Source organism: Strix aluco, chromosome 6 (assembly GCF_031877795.1).
Source record: "Strix aluco isolate bStrAlu1 chromosome 6, bStrAlu1.hap1, whole genome shotgun sequence".
In the NCBI taxonomy this organism is placed as follows: Eukaryota; Metazoa; Chordata; class Aves; order Strigiformes; family Strigidae; genus Strix; species Strix aluco.
Genome location: NC_133936.1, coordinates 38,086,273 through 38,107,512, shown reverse-complemented (window position 1 = coordinate 38,107,512; position 21,240 = coordinate 38,086,273). Strand labels below are relative to the sequence as shown.

At 44.7% G+C, this 21,240-nt stretch overlaps 1 protein-coding gene across 1 annotated transcript; it reads right to left on the bottom strand.

The window, feature by feature from the left end:
- Positions 1 to 39: 39 nt before the first annotated feature.
- Positions 40 to 20,628, bottom strand: FRZB (frizzled related protein). The gene is made up of 6 exons (XM_074829672.1): positions 20,076 to 20,628; positions 10,470 to 10,517; positions 5,122 to 5,187; positions 2,915 to 3,119; positions 2,617 to 2,680; positions 40 to 1,035 (listed from the first exon to the last, which is right to left on the bottom strand). The coding sequence occupies exons 1-6, from the start codon at positions 20,527 to 20,529 to the stop codon at positions 925 to 927; spliced, it is 948 nt and encodes a 315-aa protein (XP_074685773.1). The 5' UTR covers positions 20,530 to 20,628; the 3' UTR covers positions 40 to 924.
- Between the last annotated feature and the right edge of the window lie 612 nt (positions 20,629 to 21,240).

Sequence of the window (21,240 nt, the reverse complement as noted above, 5' to 3'; positions counted from 1 at the left end):
AAAATATGATGTTGGTTCGAAAGTCAGATAAGGTCTGTGTTGGCAACTACAATTCTTTTATTGGACATATTTTACTGAGCATTGAACACTTGTTTATGTAGGCACAGATTTAAGAATAACACCACAAAATCAAAAGGATAAAGTGCAGACCTGTACTGAGAAGCAGGCCTGGTAAGTCAGTCTACTCCTACAACTCAGCAGAGAAAACAAAGAAAACGGGAAAAAAACTGCCATTATAAGAGAAGAAATATGTTATAAATTACATCCTGGGGTAACAGAACTATTCAAAATTTCCTGCAAGGTCCAGAGCACTGGAAAACCCAGGTCCCCTGTGTACAAGCACACCGTGTCTGTCGCAGGAAGTATTTTAAGTTAGACTTTGGCTTACACAAGTAGTTTATTTATAAGAAAACTTAACAAAGACGTACTGATTAAAACAGTTCTCTTAACATTACTTCTTTCTATATTTCAGAATAAAAAATTATGCACTTAAAACCAGATAACAACCTCCCCCCAATACAGTAAGTTTCAGCAAACACTGACCAAGAAAATGTAGAAGAGGAAACCCTGTGTGAGTCATGACTTTAAGCAATGGTCTTGGCCAGATCTCATTCCTGCTTGCATCAGAAATTTCTCCCTAAGAAGAGTCAGGAGACAAAATGGTAAATTCAACATGTCCTTATCTTTCCCCATCTCATAAAGGCAGTTCTTAGTAACAGAAAAAAATATATATTTCCAGAGCTTGCACACATCCGAAGAAAAAAAAAAGGCAGAAAACAAGAGAAAGAATAAAAACTAATATAACCTAAAACATTATTTTGTAGTAAACAATATAATATAACGTGCAATAGTGCAATTTCTCCTTTGCTGCTCCAACAATGAAGTGTCGGTAGATAGTCCACTGCATGTCAATGCATCCCGCACCTAACTACGCGCTTGTCGGGCACTGCTGGGTTTGCCGGGCTTCGGAGCCGAGTCGCTGTGTCCAGGCTCTCCCTTCCCCTTCCCCAGGTGGCGGAGTTTCTGATCCCAGCGCTGCATATTGAAAGGCAAAGAAATTACAAAAGAGCATACAGAAGAAAAAACAAGTCGTATGTAAAGCAACTGCGTGTCTTTACAAACAGCAGCAAAAAAAAAAAAAGTCGTCCCTGTTTCCACTGTGTTACCCTGGATTGGGCTCAAATGGTGGAATGTGAGGTTATCGGTAAAAGTCACTTTAAAAAGAGAAACCATTCCCTGGATTTCTTGTAGCTTCTGTGAATGAAGGGGCTGATACTAGGCATAATAGCTTCAGCACAAAAGCATCTCACCTTATAAATAATAACATTTAGATGAAGCTATTCTTTGGGGAAAGCAGGATGAAAAAATAGTCAAGTGATTTTTATTAACTGAAAATTACTTTTCCAGGTAATAGCAACTGCAGTACAAAAAAAGTTAATAAATACAGTTGGTACAACTGATGATGCTTTTGGAAAAGGAGATTATGATGAGAAGCAAGTGGCGACATGGTGTGGTCCTCAGCAGCCCCAGGCTGGGCGTGAGGGCAGAGGCAGCGGGTCACAGGCCGCAAGGAAATAAGTGAGCAGTAAGTGAGTTCCCAAAGAAACCCCAACAAATGACACTGCCACCCCAGAACTGGAACTGAGCAGAAGTCAGCCCACAGTGGTAACGCGGTATTTGCTCTGCAGCACTTGATTTCATCAGGTTCTGCCAAATCAAACAACAACTTGGACTAAGATGCCCCTGTATTTTCACTCATGTAATCTCTGTGGATGTGACAAACGGGCACAGAGTATCTTGCAATTGGAATCAGAACAGTATTTTCCTGCCAGTCACCATCAACACCGCTGAAGAAAGTGTTGAGTGGAAGAGGAGACTGGTTTGCACAGGCACAACCGTTATGTCAAATCAACAGTTGAGAAATTGTTTCCAAATAAGAATGTTCTGTGTACAGTGACACTCCTAACAATGTCAAAATCACTGATACTTTGCAGTGCATCAAAACTTAAAAAGGCAATCCCCTCAGAACTCAGAAGGCATTAGAATATATTTAAATCAGAAAACATTTATTTTCATATATTGCTTGCATCTGAGCTCATTGCTTCCAAGTCCTTATGTCATGACTTCGTTGTCACATACCTCCCTCGTCTAAGCCAGGAAGGTAAATTTAAAATAGTTGCTAATCCACACAGTTTGGCAAGAGAACTGTATTTAAAGAATATTAAATCCAAAAAGTATAATTCTGACTTAGCCTAGAAAACATTTGTAAAGGCCTCTTTTTTTTTTGATTAGTATCACATCCCAATTAAGTAGGCATGTGTTGCAGAATGCACAGTTTGCTTACGGAGTTAAAACACGCCTACTGTTTGCTTTTTTTGAGACAGAAGTTTTGGTTGCTGCTACACTGGTGTACTTTGGGGTAATTCAATGTATCCCTTTAGCTTATTTAGCATGCATTTCTGACTAAGACAGGAAATAACACACCAAGTTAATTTTTGATACTTGATATTAATTAACTGGGGTCAGCATGTGTATTTTCTTCTCTTATTTTGAAAAGATTAGGTAGATGTTTCATGGCATCTGCAACATTTGACTTTTGGTGAGATAGTTTCTTACCTTTACTTTTTTACCGAGACGATCCTTCCATTTCTCAGCTATGGAGCCTTCCACCAAGAGTAACCTACACAACAGAGACAACCAGTTACTCCACCAACAGGCATGCACAAGCTACAAAACCCAACACACACAAGACTAAGGTCTCTGTGCCTGCAGAGAGCCTTGTCCCCCCTGAACACCACTAAAGAGCTGTACAGAGAGTCACAAAGTTTTCCTTTCCTGGTGACTCTGAAGTTCAGCTTTACAGGCAGGGCATCAAACAACAAATATGCTCCAAGGACTATGCAGAAAGAGTTACCTGGAGCGCTCCTCATCTTCATAGCCCATAATGATGTACTCTTCGTTGGTGCTGAGCGGTGGGCACAGGCAGCCGGAGTTCGTGTGAAGGTTTACAGTGTCCTTTGGGATGTTCACCAGGGAAGATTTTAGGATCTCCTTTACTTCCACTACTGCAGTGACGTCGTGACATTTAGTCTTCACCTCCTTCACTTTAGCCCGAATGACTGAGAAAAAGTCACAAAGAGTGTAGTTAACAGCAGCAGATAATGCAGGTCACCCCCAAGCCGTTCTTGGTGACCTCTGGGATTAGTCTTTTGCATGGTCCATTATCAAAAGCTTAGCTGAACTCCAGCAATGTCCCTGCCCCCATCTCTTCACTTCATTACTTCATCCTCCACCAGGAGGGTCCAGTAGCTCAGTGTATCTTGTAACAGTATGGTCACGAGCAGGAGTTATGTACCAGTTGGATTTATATCCTGTTTAAGTTGGGCTTTAACTTAGCATCCCTTCTTCTTCGTCCTTTCCACTTTCAATACATTTAACTCATTCCTTGTATGCTCTCCTCCTCTCTCGAGCTGCAACTGCTCCCTCTCTGACTACGTGCAGTACAGATGACCAAACTTAATTTGTCCCTCTCAACCCTTCATGAAACGTGAATGTGCATTAAAACCTCTCATATCACTACTTCTGCTGGATGACAGGCCCTTACCTTTCATATTCTCTCTCCAGTGACCCAGCACCAATGTGCTCTGCTCTTTAGGAACTCAAAACACTCCTGATCTTGACCTGATGACCCATCTAATTGTTTCCTCCCTCACCCTTTCTTTTTGCCTTAGGTTGCATAGGAGGAAAAATTGCCTTTCAAAGGCAACTCTTTTTGTTTGTCGCATGGTGACCAGTGAACTGATACCACATGCAAATGCAAAGCCAGTCCAGAGGTCATGCTCTAGAGAATGCCACATCTTTCACAGCTTGCAAACAAGCGTCCCTTTACATTACAAATAGCAGATTCCCCCGATTCCCAGTTTCTTCCATGGACTTACACATCTCCTCTCTTCACATGCGTTGCCCATAAAGACCAGCAACCAGCATGTATTGCAACCACATTAAATACAGCTGCCAACAATTAGTAACTTGTAACTTAGTAATTTAATATACACAATTTACCCCAAGTGATCCACTTCCTTAAAACCTTGTAAGATTTCAAAACAAAATCTTGCTTTACTTTGAAGTTATTTCAAATGCATTTTGAAACCTCTTCAATTTCAAAAGCTTGAAAAGATGGGCAGTAGCACGCTCAGCGACTCTCTACCGTGTGCAGGTACTCACTAGAGAACAGTCACTTTTTTCGTTTTCAAACAAATCCACCAAAACAACATAAAACTGACTAGTCACCTAAAAAGTAACAATTATGTTTGACTGAGTACAATTATAATTTTTTAGCTTTTAATAGGATCTATTTTTAAAAGAAGCTTATCTGACAAGTTGTATAAATGCATAATCTTAATAAATATTACGCAACCACTACCATTTAAATGAAGTCTTTAAGTTCACTGAGCCTAAGGCTATTCACATGACTAATGGGAAAAAGGATAGGCCCAATTGTTCAGTTCCTGTGATAGGTATTCACTGGTTTCATCAGCCTAATTTGCTTAAAACAAACAGTATGAAGAAAAGTTGCAGCCTGAGCTTGTGATATGCCTGAAGACCAGGACAATTTGGACAAGTGAAGACATAATAGACACCATGCATGTTTACAGGTGTTACTGACAGCATAAAACAGCTGCCAAAATGCTTATTGCTGCCTTCAATATGTGAGGAGAAAAGAACCTTATATGTCTGTTAGACCCCATGGTGAGCTCATAGGCCTGAAAGTTAGTAAAAACATCCTTTCTGCAAAAGCAGAGCACATCAGAGCTGGAAATCAGAGGCACTTCAGGCATAGCAGCCCACAACATTATTTTTGTCACATCACTTTTCACACTAATGAAGTGCACCAACCCCAAATGCCTGTGCTGACACTGATTTTACTAACTGTTTTACTAACATATTAAGCTAATCCTCTCCATCCTTCCAGTTTGGAAATATTTCAGGCCACATCTTCCTTCTGTAATAAGCACCACTGGATTAACCATCAGTAATTGGAACCATAGGCTTTTTTAATGAAAATTTTCCCCTTACTGTAGCCTTAAAAATGTTGGGAGCTGGCCATGCAGCTGCTCTTACCGTAGTTATAATTGTTGCGTAGATAGGTCTTCTGGGTAGCTTTTATAGGCTTGCATTTGCAGCGTTCTATAAAAACAGAAAGTTTTGTTTAGAAAGAAAAAAGCATATGTTCAGTGACAATCTCCCCACAACCTCAAACTCACACCTAATGAAAATTTCACTGAATTGACTTGTTTATTACAGGCATGTGAAATATTAACAACCACAGGGCATTCCTTGTCTGTTCTGTTGGAAGATGTCATGGAACTGTCCAAAAGAGCTTAAAGGTTTCTAAGAGAAAACTTGACACACTGAAATTTAAAAAAACCCAACCAAACCAAACCACTACAGCCACCTAACCCACAAACCACTACAACGAACTAACACCACAACAACAAAGACACAAGGACTTGGAGTCTGACATGACAAAATCTTCCATTTTAAGCCAATTCAAGGTTCAATCTTGGACTCGGAGGTGCTGCGATTCCATATCCTTACAATGCCATTCTCTCCTCTGTACCACACTTACTGAACGCCCTCCTTTCAGTACCTTTAATCATACAGACCGTAATACAGACACAGAAAGAAAAGGGCACGATTTAAGATTCGATTGGAGACTACATATCTCAGCTCGGTTTAGCAAACTGGGATATTCCGGCTAGCAGGCGTTCACCATAAGGAATATGATTTTTGTGGCTAATTCTCAATGTACAGTTTATCTTTGGAGCTGCACTGTAAGATTTCTTACAGTGGCACAGCCCCCTTACACCTGAAGATGTCTAAGAGCTACAGAGGAAGCCTGTCAGAGGCTGGTAGGACCAAGCAGCACATGGCTCCCTGCTCTGAATGCTTCTGGGATGGTCCTGGCAAAATGAAACCTCAACCATGTCTCTTCAGCGGCATCTGGCAGGAGGTTTAAGAGAGATTAAGAGGCTGAAGGACTTCACTTGACTACTGCAGGGTTTGGTGCTACCTTTGATCCTGCTCTGGACTCTTCCTCAATTTTTGTGTAAATTTTACACAATCTTAATATGACCCAGAACCTCGGGGTTTAATTAAAATAGGGAAATTATTAGCCCTTATGGCAGTGAGGATGGCCTTCAAAAGACAATACAAATGAGCACTGTCAGTACAGCATTTCCAGTGGTGCAGCTTCCAGACAGCTGGGAACAATAACGGAGGTAAAAACATTTTCATTAGAGCCAGGGAGTGCTAATGCTGAAGCTTCAGACCTATGCGTTCATTAACACCACCAATATTTCATGGCTGGCTGTTCTAATGCAAATATTTACTTATTTCAAGCTAGTGCCTAAGCAGAGTTTGGTGGAGTCTTTTCAAACAGCAGGTCCCAGTATTACATACACATGGTCATCTATTTTGACATTTGAATTAGCATTTAAGTGGAAGTAGACTTAATGCAGCCTATTTCTATACACCATCGTTCTAAAATACCAACGCATATAAACTAGTGATTTAGTTAAATCCAACGTGAAGAGTCTGAAAAAGGACTTTTCTTTGTTATATATGATTTCTGCATATTAAAAAAAAGAGATGGAATCATACGCTTATGGACTTCTGAAATCATTATTTATTTTCTATTAAAAGAATTTTTGTAGTTGAAAATACAAAAAAAAAATACAGGAAAGAGGAGAACATTTCAAAAGAAGAGTATATTGTTTCCTTGAATTTCAAACACATCCTCAGGAATCTATATATAGAGTCCTACAGACTTCAGCTTTTGTATGAGACTGTGTTAAAATAATAAAGGCAGAGAAGGGAAGTGATTTTTGGCTTCCCTTCTGCCTGTGGGAGCTCATGCATACTTTAGGCCAAATTATGGCCCATTTTATAAACTGCCTCAAAACAGGCCACAAAAGTTGTGCTCCTGTGATCCACATTCATGCAGGCATCTCAGCGTTCAAGTCCAACAGGTCGTGCACTTCAACGTTCTCCTGCTCTACAGCACTTTGCTCTGTGGCACAAGTAGAATAAAATAGTCTAAATTACAAGACAAGAATACATAGCCTCACATTTCCCTCAATTTTAAAATGGTACTGGATTATTTTATTAATCTGAGGAATATAATTTATTAGTCTTGTTCTAGAGACAAATTATAGACCTGCCTGTGTTTTTAAATGAAGGATACCTCCTAGGCGCCCTAGTGCTATTCAAATTTACATTTCAAAGAACTTTACAAAATGCTGCATTATTCCTAGTTTCTATTTAGAGATACAGAAACTAACACAGAGTCACTCGCCAAGGTCAGTCATAAAGTCAGTTGTAGAGCTTAGAACCAACTCCTCTCTCCCAATTCCTGCTAGAGTGACTTTCAAAGGAAGCCCAACATGAGTATTAGAGAATACATATTTGATTGATGCATGTTTTTGGCAAAGTTGAGCCTTCCCCAGGGAGTGCGAAAAGTGGCTATAAAATTGTCCTGCATCTCTTGATGCTGAGGGAAAGTCCCATCTTACATGACAGTCTCTTCTGAAGCTGCCAGAATTACCAGAAGAGCTCTGGGATCACAACAGCCTTATATCCCAAGAACCAAGACAAGCAGCAGAGGCTCACATCAGTTTTCACTGAGATCTCAGCTGATTAACTGTTCTTTTCTAATACAAGTCAACACAGGACTAACAAAAGCTCAAAATCTATACCTTTGAAAACTTCTCCCTGTAAATGCCAAGACAAATGGGCTACACTGGAAAAAGTGTTTTCCCCATGAAACGCTACCATGAAACATGCCATCTTAAATATATGTGCGTGCACAATCTAAAACCTGGCTGTAATACTGATCGGTGCAAGCACTCAAATCTGGCAAATGCTTCCCTGATACACTAAGGATAAAAAAAAACCTCTGGAAAATGACTTGAAAAGCATCTGATGAAGCAGACAACAACGTAGCTTACTGCCAAGAGAGGTAAAAAAGCTCCCCCCCAAAAAAGCCTGGGCAGACTCAGAAGGCTTCCTCAGAGTTTTGCCAGTGGACACTAGCAAGGATAAAAGGTGCCTCGAAGAGGGGTAACCCACAAGCACTGCTCACTGCAACCATACACAGCAGCACATGCAGTGTGCTCCAGAACCACACAGCAGAACCCAGGATTTTTTAAAACACATCAGGTTGATACTTGCAAAGAAAAAATTCTGTTTACAATGGCAGAATTACAAATTTACTTTACCGAACATACAAATAAAGCAATTATGAAACACAGCCTTTTAGGTGGTTAAACTGTGTTTGTCAGTTGAAACAGGTGCAGTGCATTGAACCAGAAATCATGTTTGTACAGCAAAAGGCAGCGATAAAAATATTAGCCTTCCTTTTCTTCATCAGTTTTTCTGCGCATCTTCACCCTATTTTTTGGATGGGATTTTTTTAGGTCTGGTCTTGCTTTCACTAGTTGAAAAGCATCATGACAGCAACAATATAACTGAATCTTACTCCTTTCTCTTCCACTCCAGGGCCACTTACTGGTATTACATGCTGTCTATATCCCTAAGGACAGGCAGTGCTAAAGATACGCTTAATATTTTTGATATAAGGTGACATTGAATGTATCCAGCTTTACTTTCATACTCAAAGTGAAACTTGTATGCTCTTTGTACAGTCACTGTAGAGCATGAAATCCACACTTTCTCAATGCCATGCAATTCAGAGTGGCTTAAAACTAGGAAGATACTAACATTAGTAATAAAAATCTTTAGAAAGATTTTTCTCTCAGACAAGGTCCAATGCTCAAGGCAATTTAAAGTGAAGCTTGTTAAGGGGCTTACTTTTATCAGGTTTTTGTAATTGTAGATGGCTTTCTAAAGGAAGTACACTGCAATTTAAATAACATTTTGCACCTACATAGCTACTTTCACACTGGCACCTACTGATCACATTTTAAAACTGTATTATAAGCTGGGCATTTGTTGTGGTTTAACCCCACCCAGCAACTAAACACCACACAGCTGCTCATTCACTCCCCCCGTCCCCCTGGTGGGATGGGAAGGCAAACTGGAAAAAAAAAGTAAAACTCGTGGGTTGAGATAAGAACAGTTTAATAACTGAAACAAAATATAATAATAGTAATTGTAATGAAAAGGAAGTTAACAAAAAGAGAGAGAAATAAACCTCAAGAAGGACAAGTGATGCACAATGCAGTTGCTCATCACCCGCTGACCGATGCCCGGGCAGTGATCTGCTCCGCGGCCAACTCCCCCCCGTTTCTATAGGGAGCATGATGTCCTGTGGTATGGAAGAGCCCTTTGGCTAGTTCGGGTCAGCTGTCCTGGCCATGCTCCCCCCCCAGCTTCCTGTGCACTTCCTCGCTGGCGGAGCACGGGAAACTGGAAAGTCCTTGACTTAGGATAAGCACTGCCCAGCAGCAACTAAAATATCGGTGTGTATTCAACATTATTCTCATACTAAATCCAAAACACAGCACTGTAACAGCTACTAGGAAGAAAATTAACTCTGTCCCAGCCGAAACCAGGACAGCATTATTAATACCTTTTTACAATTTGGTCACAGAGATTAATGCTGAAGTTATCCAATGTTATGTAGATATCTAATTTTATGTTCCACAATCATACTTAGGTGTTTATATTAATAAACTAAGCATCACTGCACACTATAGCTCATCAGCTCCTCTGGAAAAGGAAAGACATGATGCCCAACACTAGGTTTCCAAGTGTCATCTTCTTGACAAAGGCCTAAGACGAAAACTTCTGAAGGAATCGTAATAAAATTCAAGGAAACCTATAGTCATTGGCTTGCTTGAGCAATGATTTCACATTCCTATAATCTATTAGCTACCAACCTGGGCTTTGCTTCTTTGCATTGCTTATGACTAGTGGTAACACTCAAGGTGTTTTGCTCAGTTCCAGCAAAACCAAAATGAAAATAAAAAGCAACAGGGGACTTGCTGGAATAAAACCAGTCTCAGAAGGTCTCAGCCCCAACCTCCTCCAGTTAACATCGTCTACAAACAGGGCTGAATTTAATTTGCAAGATTTAAAGTCAGAATAAACCATTATCTTCACTGGGTTTGGCTGGTGAAAATCCATTTAATAATCATTGTCACTGTACAAGATAAAACTTTTAATGACATCAGCACAGCCCTCTTGATTTGACAGAAATTTTGCCCTGACAAAAGCAGAAGTGATGAGCACTAAAAGGCGGGCTGAAGAGTTAATTGAGTTGTATGCTGAAGTCCACAAGCTGACCAGCCCCAAATCCCACCTGCCCATGGGATACAGAAGCACAGTCTACAGGATTCCCAGACAAGACAGAGTATTTAAACATCACTTAGTACCCCTCTTAATCAAATATTAAAAGGAGTTGAAAGATTATAGCTTATTATACAGTTTTATAAAAGTGTACTTACCGATGCCGGCGCCTCTACAGTTGCCGTTATTAGAATCCATAGGGAAATCTGGCATGGATTCGTAAAATATGTAAAGAAATGTTAGCATTTTTAATATTGGATTATTTCAATACACCCACATTACAATGTTTTCTCTTTCTCTAAGATTTAGTATATTAAAACGTAATAACTTAATTAATAAAGAGATTGTAAAGTTCTACAGGCCAGCCTGTTAAAGTCGACATGATTTCTTATCCGAATTTTACCCAAATCCAGCACATCATGTTAAACGCTGAAGCAGATTAAACACCCCATTTCTACTGGTGCACAATCTGGCAGATTTAGCACAAGGATGGAAATTTATGGCATGAACTTAGAGCACCTACAAAAAATACACGTAGTGTTTGCATTTAATTAGATGATGAAGGAGAAATTACTTTTGGTTTATTTTTTTTGGTTACTGAGGAAATCAAACCAACCACAATCATATCTTGAAGCAAATGCCAAAACAAATGTTTCAGACCTTCCCCTTCCCCTCAGTTTAAGAACATACTGATTAGTTTGAAGGACAGATAAGGAACAGAAGGAAAAAAAGGCACTCTGCCCAAAGAACTGCTGTTAGACATATTCATAAGTGGAATGTGTCCCACATTAGTAAAACACACCATTTCAAACCTATTGTTTATTAAATCCCACAATTTAATGGACTTCTACATATACTTAATCATGAAAAACAAGTATGTTAATGCATATAATGTACAAGTTACAGAAAAAAAAATGCAAGAAACAGGATTTGATAGAGAGGCAGTATACTTTACTAGAATGACACATAAAATGGAAAAACAAACGAGTTTTCAAAGAAAAAGCCATTCTTTCACTTTGCATGCCCAAATGTTTATGTAGTTTTTTCAACTCTGGCAGCTGGTATCATACAAACATCACCTTTCTTATATCCTTACATTATCATGGATGCAACACCACTGCTTTTACAACATAGGACAAATGAATACATGACCATGTAACAAAAGCTCCCCTCTTGCAGCTTGACCTGTAAGGATTTGGCTCTAAAACAGCCCAGGACACCGACAATACTCAGTATAGGTGAAGGGTTTAGATGTGTGGACTAAATTTTAAGGGCTGGGGCCATTATTTAATCACAAATTCTATAAATACATTTTTAAAATACCTGCTTGCAAGAAATCTAATATTACTTAGTTAATCTTCTAATCTGGCCATCCTCTTTTAAAAAAAATAATAAAATCTCCACCTTAATGCATATTTATACTACTTATAGCAATGTGAAACTTCCTTTACATAAATGGGGATATGGCTAAATGACAGGGCAAGAGTAAATCTGAAAAACAGCTAATTCCCTCAGTAACATAATAATTAACTTCAAAAAACTGAGACTTCAGGAATAATTATTCCTACCAATGTAAAGAGCAAAGGGTATAGAAAATAGCATAGAAGGATTGAATAGATGCTCTTTTACATCCAATATCCTGTTGCTAATCAAAAATCACATCCATTTTATTCCAAAGAAAGTTCTAAACTACCGCAGGATCTTAGTTTACAGAAAAACCCAACATTTTCATGGAGCCAATATGGTCTTTGGTTATCAGGTTACTTCGACGCAACTGTAAGGCTTCTCTATGGTGCCTTGTAACAAGTCAAAGTAACACGCTAATTAGTATACACACTAATTCTTACTTACATGTTTTGATTATTCACCTGAGCTGTTCTCAAACTTTAAAAAAGCTGTTGTTATCAGGTGGTAATTAGAGATTGTGATCTCTACCAAGATAAAAAAGAGGTCTTCATCAAATTTAAATGCATTTTATGTTGTATCAAGTGCTTTCTAGTATTCCAGGACATGATGAAAGAGGAATTAAAATGGTTTTCCTCTTGCAAATGGTAAGTAAAAGGATGACTGCATTTCTTCTCATTCTTCCTCTCCTGGGCCAATCCTCTGTTGTCTTGTTCATTTAGCCAAATAATAGCTTTAAACCTACAATTCCTTCTGACGTGGTAAAAGCATAGAGAGCACTTGGGTCTCTAGTCTGATAATCTGCTCCCACTGCAGACAGGAGTCTGCAACACCTCCCAGCCTCCAACCACAGAGAGGTGGCTCTACCTCTCCATGTGCCTAAGACTGGCCCCAGGTGTTTCACCACTCTCCGGGCATTCAAGACCCCTGCAGAGAAAGCTCTCCAGATTCACTGCCCCTCTCATTTCAGTTGCCTTGGCCAACTTCTCAGGCTGCCTTCAAGGCTGCCTGGCTTTGCACATAGTCAAGGCAACTCTTTCTTGTGCTTCACATAGCCCAGAATGCTACAATTTCTACCAAAATAGGTACTTCAGTTCTGAACAAAGGGATGGTTCATTCACACCTCCAAAGCACAATCCCTACGCCAACAAAATTGTTACCAGGGGCAGAAAAATTTTCACCATCAGAGGAAGCAAGCGAAGTATCAGGTTAAATGTTTACCATCTTCACATCCACAGAGGGTACGGGGAAGAAAAAAGAAGCCCTGAAGTGCATTCTCCCTTCCTAAACCAAGGGCTGATCCAAGCAGTCATGACTTCACAGTGTTTGAGCAAATCAAAGCCCAATTCACTCTGGAATTACAACTAACATAAACCAGAGCCCAGTAAGGGTTTTGCAGCCTTCCCTGACCCCACTCAAGGGTACAATGCTCATGTGTACCTGCTGAGGAACTGTCCTTCAAACTCACACTGATGCAAGGAGTGGCTGGTAAACACTCAATATGTCCAATATGCCGGATCCTGCAAACAAACATGGAGCTAAACTGCTTTCCACCAGATGTTCCCTGCCACTCCTAAGTACACAACTTACTTTATTTTTACCAAATTCCAACGCACCACAACCACAACCCCTTTCCTAATTCTACATTCAATCGCCAGGTCACTTGTCCTACCCTAAACCAATGGTTGTGGGTATCTGACGAAGCAGCTGGCTGTGCCACAAGAGTAATTTAGATGCGTGCAGAGGAACTATTAATGGAAACGGCTCCCATTTCTGTGCCTGTGTGAAGGCTGCAGTGCGCAGTGCGTTGTCCTCTGCAATTGTGGTCAGAGCACGGTGTCTGTCAACAAGCTAAGGAGGAGTAAACAGGTGCTGATACATCACTTCATGATTCATTTCCCTACTTGCGAGGGCTTGGACCAGGCAAGTATTGGCCTTGCCTTGATGCTTATCTTTCCCAGTGCACTCATGTTTATTTAGGGATGAGCAGTTTCCACTGATGGAGAGTAGCGTGGGTTTGTGCAGGGGACCGGAGACCTCCACCACTGTAGAACACATCTCAGAAAAGGCTTCACATCTCCCTGATCCTTCCCTGGTCATGCTCATACTGCCTGGTCCCTTCTCATGTACCAGGGAAGTAACGGGGAAAAGGGTCTGGGCCAGCCCTGCCACCACCCACTCAGAAGATCTTAGCTGGGGGTGAGCAACCATGACAACCCATCCCCTGACCCCAGCAGTCTAACGGGCAGAGACCTCTCTCCATCAGGAGATGCACACTGCTTAGACTTCCAGTTGTAATGCAGAGGGGGGAAAAAAAGTTGTTTTTAAAAATAAACAACCGACTTCCTATTGTTCCACTTCTCTTCTGAGGTGACCTCTCTGCCAAGTTTTGTCTATGCAAAACAATCTTTTTGAAAGAAATATCTGTCAGCGATGATTAGCAGGATTGCCAAAGAGGAAATACTATCCAGAGCTCCAATCCAAAGGCTTCCTACTAAATTTTAAGAGCAGGGGAAAAAATCCAAACTGATTTTTTCCAATAAGCCATTTTAATTAATCACTTTCCAGAGGGATGCTATATAAAAAACCCAAACCACTAACAAGGAGCCACTTGCATAGTAAGTACACAAAGTAACAATGCCTGGATCACAGATTTGGATGAGAGGTTTGGGAAAAGGGAAACAAGTTGGTACAACTTAGTTTTGAGCAAACATCTTACTTATATCACAGTTTAAATTTAAAAAAAAAAAAAAAAAAAGCAGAGAAAGGGCCAAAAGTAACACGATCCTGATTGTCACTGCAATTAAAGGATATGGCCCAGCTATTACTGAAGCCTTTCCAGGCACCCTGCTCCAAAGAACAAAACTGCAGCCAGCGGTGCTGCTTGGGCACTTTCTTCAGATGGAGACATCTGTGAGGCCCATTAATTAAGAAACCTTCAAATATGTATGAATTCAGACTTTGTAATCCACTTCTGATCTTAATACGGAGAGGATCTTTGCTAATCTGATTGCAAAAACATGCACAGCGAAGCAAATAGGAAAATCGATCCTCATTAAAATCTGATACAGATCACTTCAACTCCAAGTCGCAGAGCAGCCTGCAATGTGACAACATGACCACTCCGCATAATGAATTATTCCACATAACGAATCCCGCTGGGTTTCAATGACAATTAATGGCCTAGGTCTTGACTTGATGCCTAGACCATAAAAGCCATTCTAGGGGACCCCACCTACAAAGGCAGACAAACTGAAGTGATAGCATAACACCATCAGTGGTATCATCATTAATAAGGTTTAAATACTCTTACTTACTTTTCCCATCTTCTTTAAGGCTTCCAGCTTGCAATGATTTTGTTCTTTAACTGAGAAATGACGCTGCTTCTGAGTTTTGAGCAAAAACCTAAATCAAACCTCAACTTTAAAACGACAACCTGGGCACGACTGCTTATCCCCTGTACAGTCTGAAACACTATCCTCACACCGCTGTGCATTTCGGCTACTATAAGTAGAGCTATGCAAAGTCTGAGTCAGAGCAAATCTGATCTGGAGTTTGGAAACCACTGTTTTGGAAATGAAGTTAATAACATATGAAAAACAAGCATGGGAAACGGCTCCTTCACTTTTCTTTTAAGCATACAATGCCAAAACCACATACTGGATTACTGTGAATTCATCTAGGCAGACAGGCAGGTACAGAGGACTTGGCCTACAGGGAGAAATCATGGGTTCATATAAGATTTAAGAAAATACGTCATCACTTGAATAATCTTTAATTTTCTTTAATGTTTAACAGAGGTGGTATTTTTTTTAAGAGATTCAGAGTTCTCCTCAGCCATCTTACGATAATCACCCAAAATGGTTCGGACATAAATTACACATGGTTGATACCTTGTGATGGTGCTTCCCTTTTCTCCAACATCTCATCAACAACCCAATGCACCTGCAAGCTATTTTTCTGTCTAAATAAGATACGATGAGACAGAAATCCAACTGACGGATCCGTCCTCCAATACGCACGGTACCCATCATACTGCTCTCCTTTTATTGCCAGTTCCCTCTTCAAAACAGGAATAAACATGTCACTTGAGACATAAACACTCTGCTAGACAGTAGCAGCCAAGCACATGCGCTGAAGTGCTTTTCTGAGTCAGCATCCCAACACCAGCAGTGACTGTGTTCAGGCTGGTCATTTATGACATGTAAAATTAAAGACAGGTCCCGCTATTGAAATTTTAGATTCAAGACAGTTTTTGTCTGTCTGCACTTCTCACTGCTTCACAGGCTAAAGAAGATTTGACGGGACCCTGAACGAAGGAAGCAGATAATCTGATCGATGTGAGGAAGAGTCAGCATATGCACACAGAGACTGAAATATATGGAGCACGTGAATGGGACCTCCTGCATACGCAAGACAGCTTGTATGGTATCTGTGAGTCAAACCACTTCCAATCCCCAAAAAGCACAGGACAGGGATGCAGGATAAAAGCCGTAAGGTACAGAGGACGTTAGCACGTACTAATCTCACACCTGGGAAGTTAAGGTATTGCTAAGAGGCGTTTTCATCCTCCATCCTGGACTGTGATTTCTCTGATCTTCCACAAAAAGCCAGAACATTCAGTGTCACACCTGCCTCCAGAACACCCACACCGCATCCGAGGAGTCCCTCTGCTGCCTGGGTGTAAAGGAACCCAGACACTTCACAAAGATAATGAAAAAAAAAGATAGATATGTTTCCCACAGGACGCTTGTTTGAAGGTGGTGCCTGTCATCTGAGGAACGTCAGAGCTCCGTATCAGCAGTGGTACAGCAGCTCACCCTCACGTTTTGGAGACCAGCACAAGCCCAGGGGGTCTGCAGAGCTCTTCTTCTGAGCCCTAACCAAGGCAGTTCTACTGTTCCTATCAGCCTTCTCCACCACAGACATAGCAGCGGCTATTTCATCCCTTCAATGCGTCAGCAGCCCTGAAGAACATCAGGAGAATGACACAAATAACTCCCTCGTTCCTGCAAAGAGGAAGCCTCTAGATCTTCCTTACCACCTGGGCTGCACGTGGAAAGAGGTCCTAGAAGATGTTTGTGGAGGACTCGTAACCTGTGCCTCAATAACCAAAAGTGAACTTCTTACTGGGATTTGCCACAGATGTTGCTAACCACAGTTTCTCCAGATTTTGCAACAGCCACCGTCTACTAGGCATGGAGAATACAGCTGATCGGAGAGGAATTTCTCATCTTTTACCGCAACATCAGCCAAAGAAAAAAAAGTCAAGTGAACTTCAAATGATCTTCAACTTGTCGTCACTGAAATGAAAGTCAAGACCAATTACTTTAATGGTGACGGGGAATTTTTGCGAGCGTCTGTACAAGCTCTTCCTGGCTGCAGAAGAGCAGACGATAATTGATCCAGCATGATGTTAACCCGCTGCAGCCTCCTGCAGGCGACTCAACCTGAAGAAAGTGTGTCCCGAGGGTCAGAAAGGCCCCTGCATCCAGCTGAACCGTGTGCTCCTAAGTAAGATGCATGGCCTCATACTGGAAAAGGAATGGAAATTGGGCTTTCTGAACCCTGTTCCTGCTCTGATAAGGACAAAATCTGACCGGGTCACCCTTCAGGCTGCTGCCTTATGGAAGGGACTAGACAAATGCATTAACCCTCCCCAGTAATAATGCAGAGGCCTCAAGAGGAAAGGAAACAGTAGAATCCTGTTACATTGCAGGTAGCAAAAAATGAAAGAAAAATCAAGAATTCACTTCCAAAGACTAAAAAAAGGACCTTCTTCTACAACAGAAGACCATGAAAAAATGGATTTATATTTCTGTCTGCTCTAATAGATGTAGTTTACAGACAACACAAGGGGCAGGAACGTTTAGGAGATAAAATAAGAGCAAGTATTCTGCACGCTCCCCCTGAGGCAGTTGGTTTTTCGTATCTTCTACTTGGCTGCAATCCTTTAATTGGGGAATTGAATTTGGAAGTGTTCACCTTACCTTTTCCTAGAACAGGAATCCTTCACTCTGCTTTCTAAAGGGGCAGTTTTATTCCCTCAAGAAGGATTCTTTCAGTCTGGTGCATAATGCATCAGTTCAAAATTTTCAGCCCAGAAATGAGAATGTCATCAGGTTCTCATTCACTGAAAGAGAGTTTTCATGGATCCGGCCCTGGAATCCCTCAAAGAGGTTATTGTACTGCTAAGGTCCTCAGAAATAGGTAACTCGGGGGCAATTTTAGCCAAACTTCCTCCCTCCAGATTTGAATGCGATTGCTTTCAAATCACTGCAGACCTGCCAAGCCTCGCTCAGTCTGGAGCCATTTTCAAGGCGGTTTTGAAAGCACCTCAATGCTGCAGAGAAAGGTTCTTGGTGTTCAAAACCGCACTTCCCCAAACCATCCCAGCAGGTCTGCAGTCCCCAGAGAGCAGCAGCAGCTGCAGCGGCAAGGGAGCTGCAGGCAAAAATAGATGGTTGGGTTTGCAGGCTGGGGACAACTGCGGGGTGGAGGAAGGGTGGAAAGGCGAGAGGGGAGCAATTAGAAGGGTTAGAGAGAAATAGTAGTAACGAGTAGAGGTATCATGGTACGGTCATTGAGATTTCAAGAGGTGGAGAGGGTAACTCGATGGAGTCAGAGAAGGAGCGGGGTTAGTCTGGCCTACAAATAAATGGGAAGGAGTGGAGAGAGAGCAGCTTACCTGGGAAGGCTGAGCTGGGGAGCACGGTCAGGAAACCAGACTGAAGATTTGTTAGGAGAGGAAAACAGGAATTACAGTGTTTGGCATTGCTGACAGTGGGATACATAAAGCATTTGGTAATGGGACAGAAGCACAGTCAAATACTGTGCTGAGCACAGCATGAAAAAAAATCCCTTTCATTCACAGGCCACTGCTGGGGAAGGATGGAGAGGTGGGATCCGCTGCCCCAGCTGCGGGCCGCGGTGGAGCCGGACGGCAGCACCGGGAGCCCGTGGGGCGCGTGGGTGCTGCTCTGCCTCAGCCACCGACCCCTCTGAGCCGCGCCCCTGCCCCAGCTCAGCTCTCCCGCTCCTCTGATGGAGAGGTCTGGCAGACCCACCGACACTGCAGCTCTGCAGCAAGGAAACGCAGCTTGGTTCCACCAGCAGCAAACGCTTTCCTCGAGTACTTTCCTCAGGAAATGTGGTTACTTCGTAAAGGTCAAAGCTCACTTGTGATAACCACCCACCAGCTTGCTTTAATTTCCTGTTCAATAGCTCCTTCAGTTTAATATTTCTGTGGTGCCCGGCTCACCACGTTGGAGCTGTGCCCCGCTAGCTGCTCCAGCCCAAAGGCAGGGGTGATGGGGGCACAGCCCTAACAGAGCAGGGTCCCCGAGCAACAGCGGGTTTGCAGCATCGTGGTGGCCTGGGTGCTTGGAACTCTTCACCCAACCGCACAGAGATGCTCCTGCCTGCCCGGGACCCCCGGACAGCGGCCGGACACCCCGCGCCGGCCGTCCCGCGGGACCCCTGCGAGCGCAGCCGGGGAAACGGGCCGCAGCGGGAAAGCCGAGGGGCTCCAACGGCTCGTCGGTGCCCGCGGGGGTCCGGTACCATCAGAGCCGCACCGGAGCTGCCTCAGAGCTGGAGGCAGCCTTCGGCTTGCGTGGGGACACCGGGAATGAAGCGCAGCGGAGGGCTGCGCCTTTGCTGAGCTCCTCTCCCGACCGTAACTCGCGAGCCCGGGGACCTGACGGGCGGCCTGTGCCGTCGGTGCCAACCGCCGAGAGGAGGCTGTGTTCCCCCCTGCGGCTGCCTGCGTGCCAGCACGGGCATGGCGGGGGGCTGAGCAGAGCACGGCCCCCCAGCTCCTGCCCGGGGCTCCTCGGGGCACAGCCCCGTCCCCCAACCCCGCTGGCTGCGCCCGGGGGGCGATGGCCTGGCGCGGGAGGGGAGCTGCCGGCCCTAGGGAGGGCGAGCGGCCGGCGACCAGCAAAGCGCGGCGGGGCGGGCGCTGGCGGCCCGGGGACCAGCGCGGCACCTCTCTCCTGGGTGGCTCTGCTTCTCGGCGGGCAACCGCTGCTGCTGAAATACCGAAGCGGGACACCGAAACGTCTCCCGTTTTCGTGAAGCGAGGGTTGTCGCTCCCACACTTTGAAGCGCTCCCCAGCGCGCCGGCCGGGCTGTCATTTGTCACACCCCCTCCTTCCCAACAGCCAAACTTTTCCAGCAGCGGTGCGGCTGGTAAAGGCGGAGAAAAGAGGAGGGAGAAAAAGCGGAGGGGAAGACAAGAGGCTTAGAGAGAAGTCCGAAAGAGCGGAGGAAGGGTGAGGGCTCCCCGGGGCGGGCTCCCCTCCCCGCCGGCCGGCGCCCATTGTCCGGGCGGAGCGGCCCCGGCGCCGGGCACTCACCGGCGCCCTCGGCGGTGACGATGGCCTCGGGGGAGATGCAGACGCCGCGGTCGTAGAGCGGCAGCTCGTCGCAGGCCAGGCTGTCGGGCCAGGCGTGGCGGTAGCGGATGAGGACGGGCTCGCAGCCGGCGCGGGCGCGCTCGCACACCGACTTGCAGGGCTTGATGGGCTCGTGCTGGAAGTCGATGGTGCAGATGGGCGCGTACATGGCGCAGAGGAAGAAGAGGAGGTCGGGGCTGCAGTTGGTGCCCAGCAGCCCCTCGAACTGCTCCATGGCCAGCACGGCGTTGGCCTGCGTGCTGTGGTGCAGGTGGTTCGGCATCTTGGTCATGTTCCAGGGCAGCGGCTTGCAGAGCGGGATGCGCACCGGCTCGCAGGCCGCCGCCCGCCCCGCCGGCGCCCGGCCCAGCACCAGCAGCCCGGCCAGGGCCAGCACCGCCAGCCCCCGCCACATGCCCCCGCCGCCACGGAGCGCAGCGGAGCGGAGCGGAGGGGCCGAGCGCCCAGACCTCGGCGCGGGGGGCGGCTCCTCCGGCGGCGGCGGCGGCGGCCGCGCTGCCCCCGCCCGGCCCCTCCGCGCCTCCCGCCGCCGGGCCGGACGGGCCGCGCCCCGGGACCGCCTCCCCCGCCCGCCTTCCCCCGCCGGGGCCCGCCTCTCCCCCCCCCCCGCTCCCCCCTCCGCTCCCCCCTCCCCGGCCCGCCTCCCCCCCAGGGCCGCCCCGCCGAACAAAGGCGAACCCCGTCGGGGGCAGCCTGGGGAGCGGCCCCGCCCCGCCCCGCCCCGCGGAGGGCAAGGTTTCTTTTTTCCCAGCTGAAAAAGCGAGACAGAGCGCGCCTTCCGCCCTCTGCGTAACTACAAACGTCGCGGTCAACGCGGAGGCGGCGGCAGTGATTTCGGACCATGCGCCCGGAGATACGGTCCCCTCGTGGGTGGGAAAGGCCCGTTTTCAGGCGTGGGGCGGTGCCCCAGGAGGGGGGGTGCGGGGAGGAAGAGAATATGTTAGAAATCACCTTGGCGGGGTCATGGGCGAGCGTTTTTAGAGGAGAGCCCCGAGTTGCGGTGAGAGGCTTAAAAAAGAGGCCGATGGTGCGGGGCTGCCGGGGTGCTTTCTTTTGAAAAGGTCGAAAAAACCCCGACATATACTGATGGTGAAGTAGCTCACAG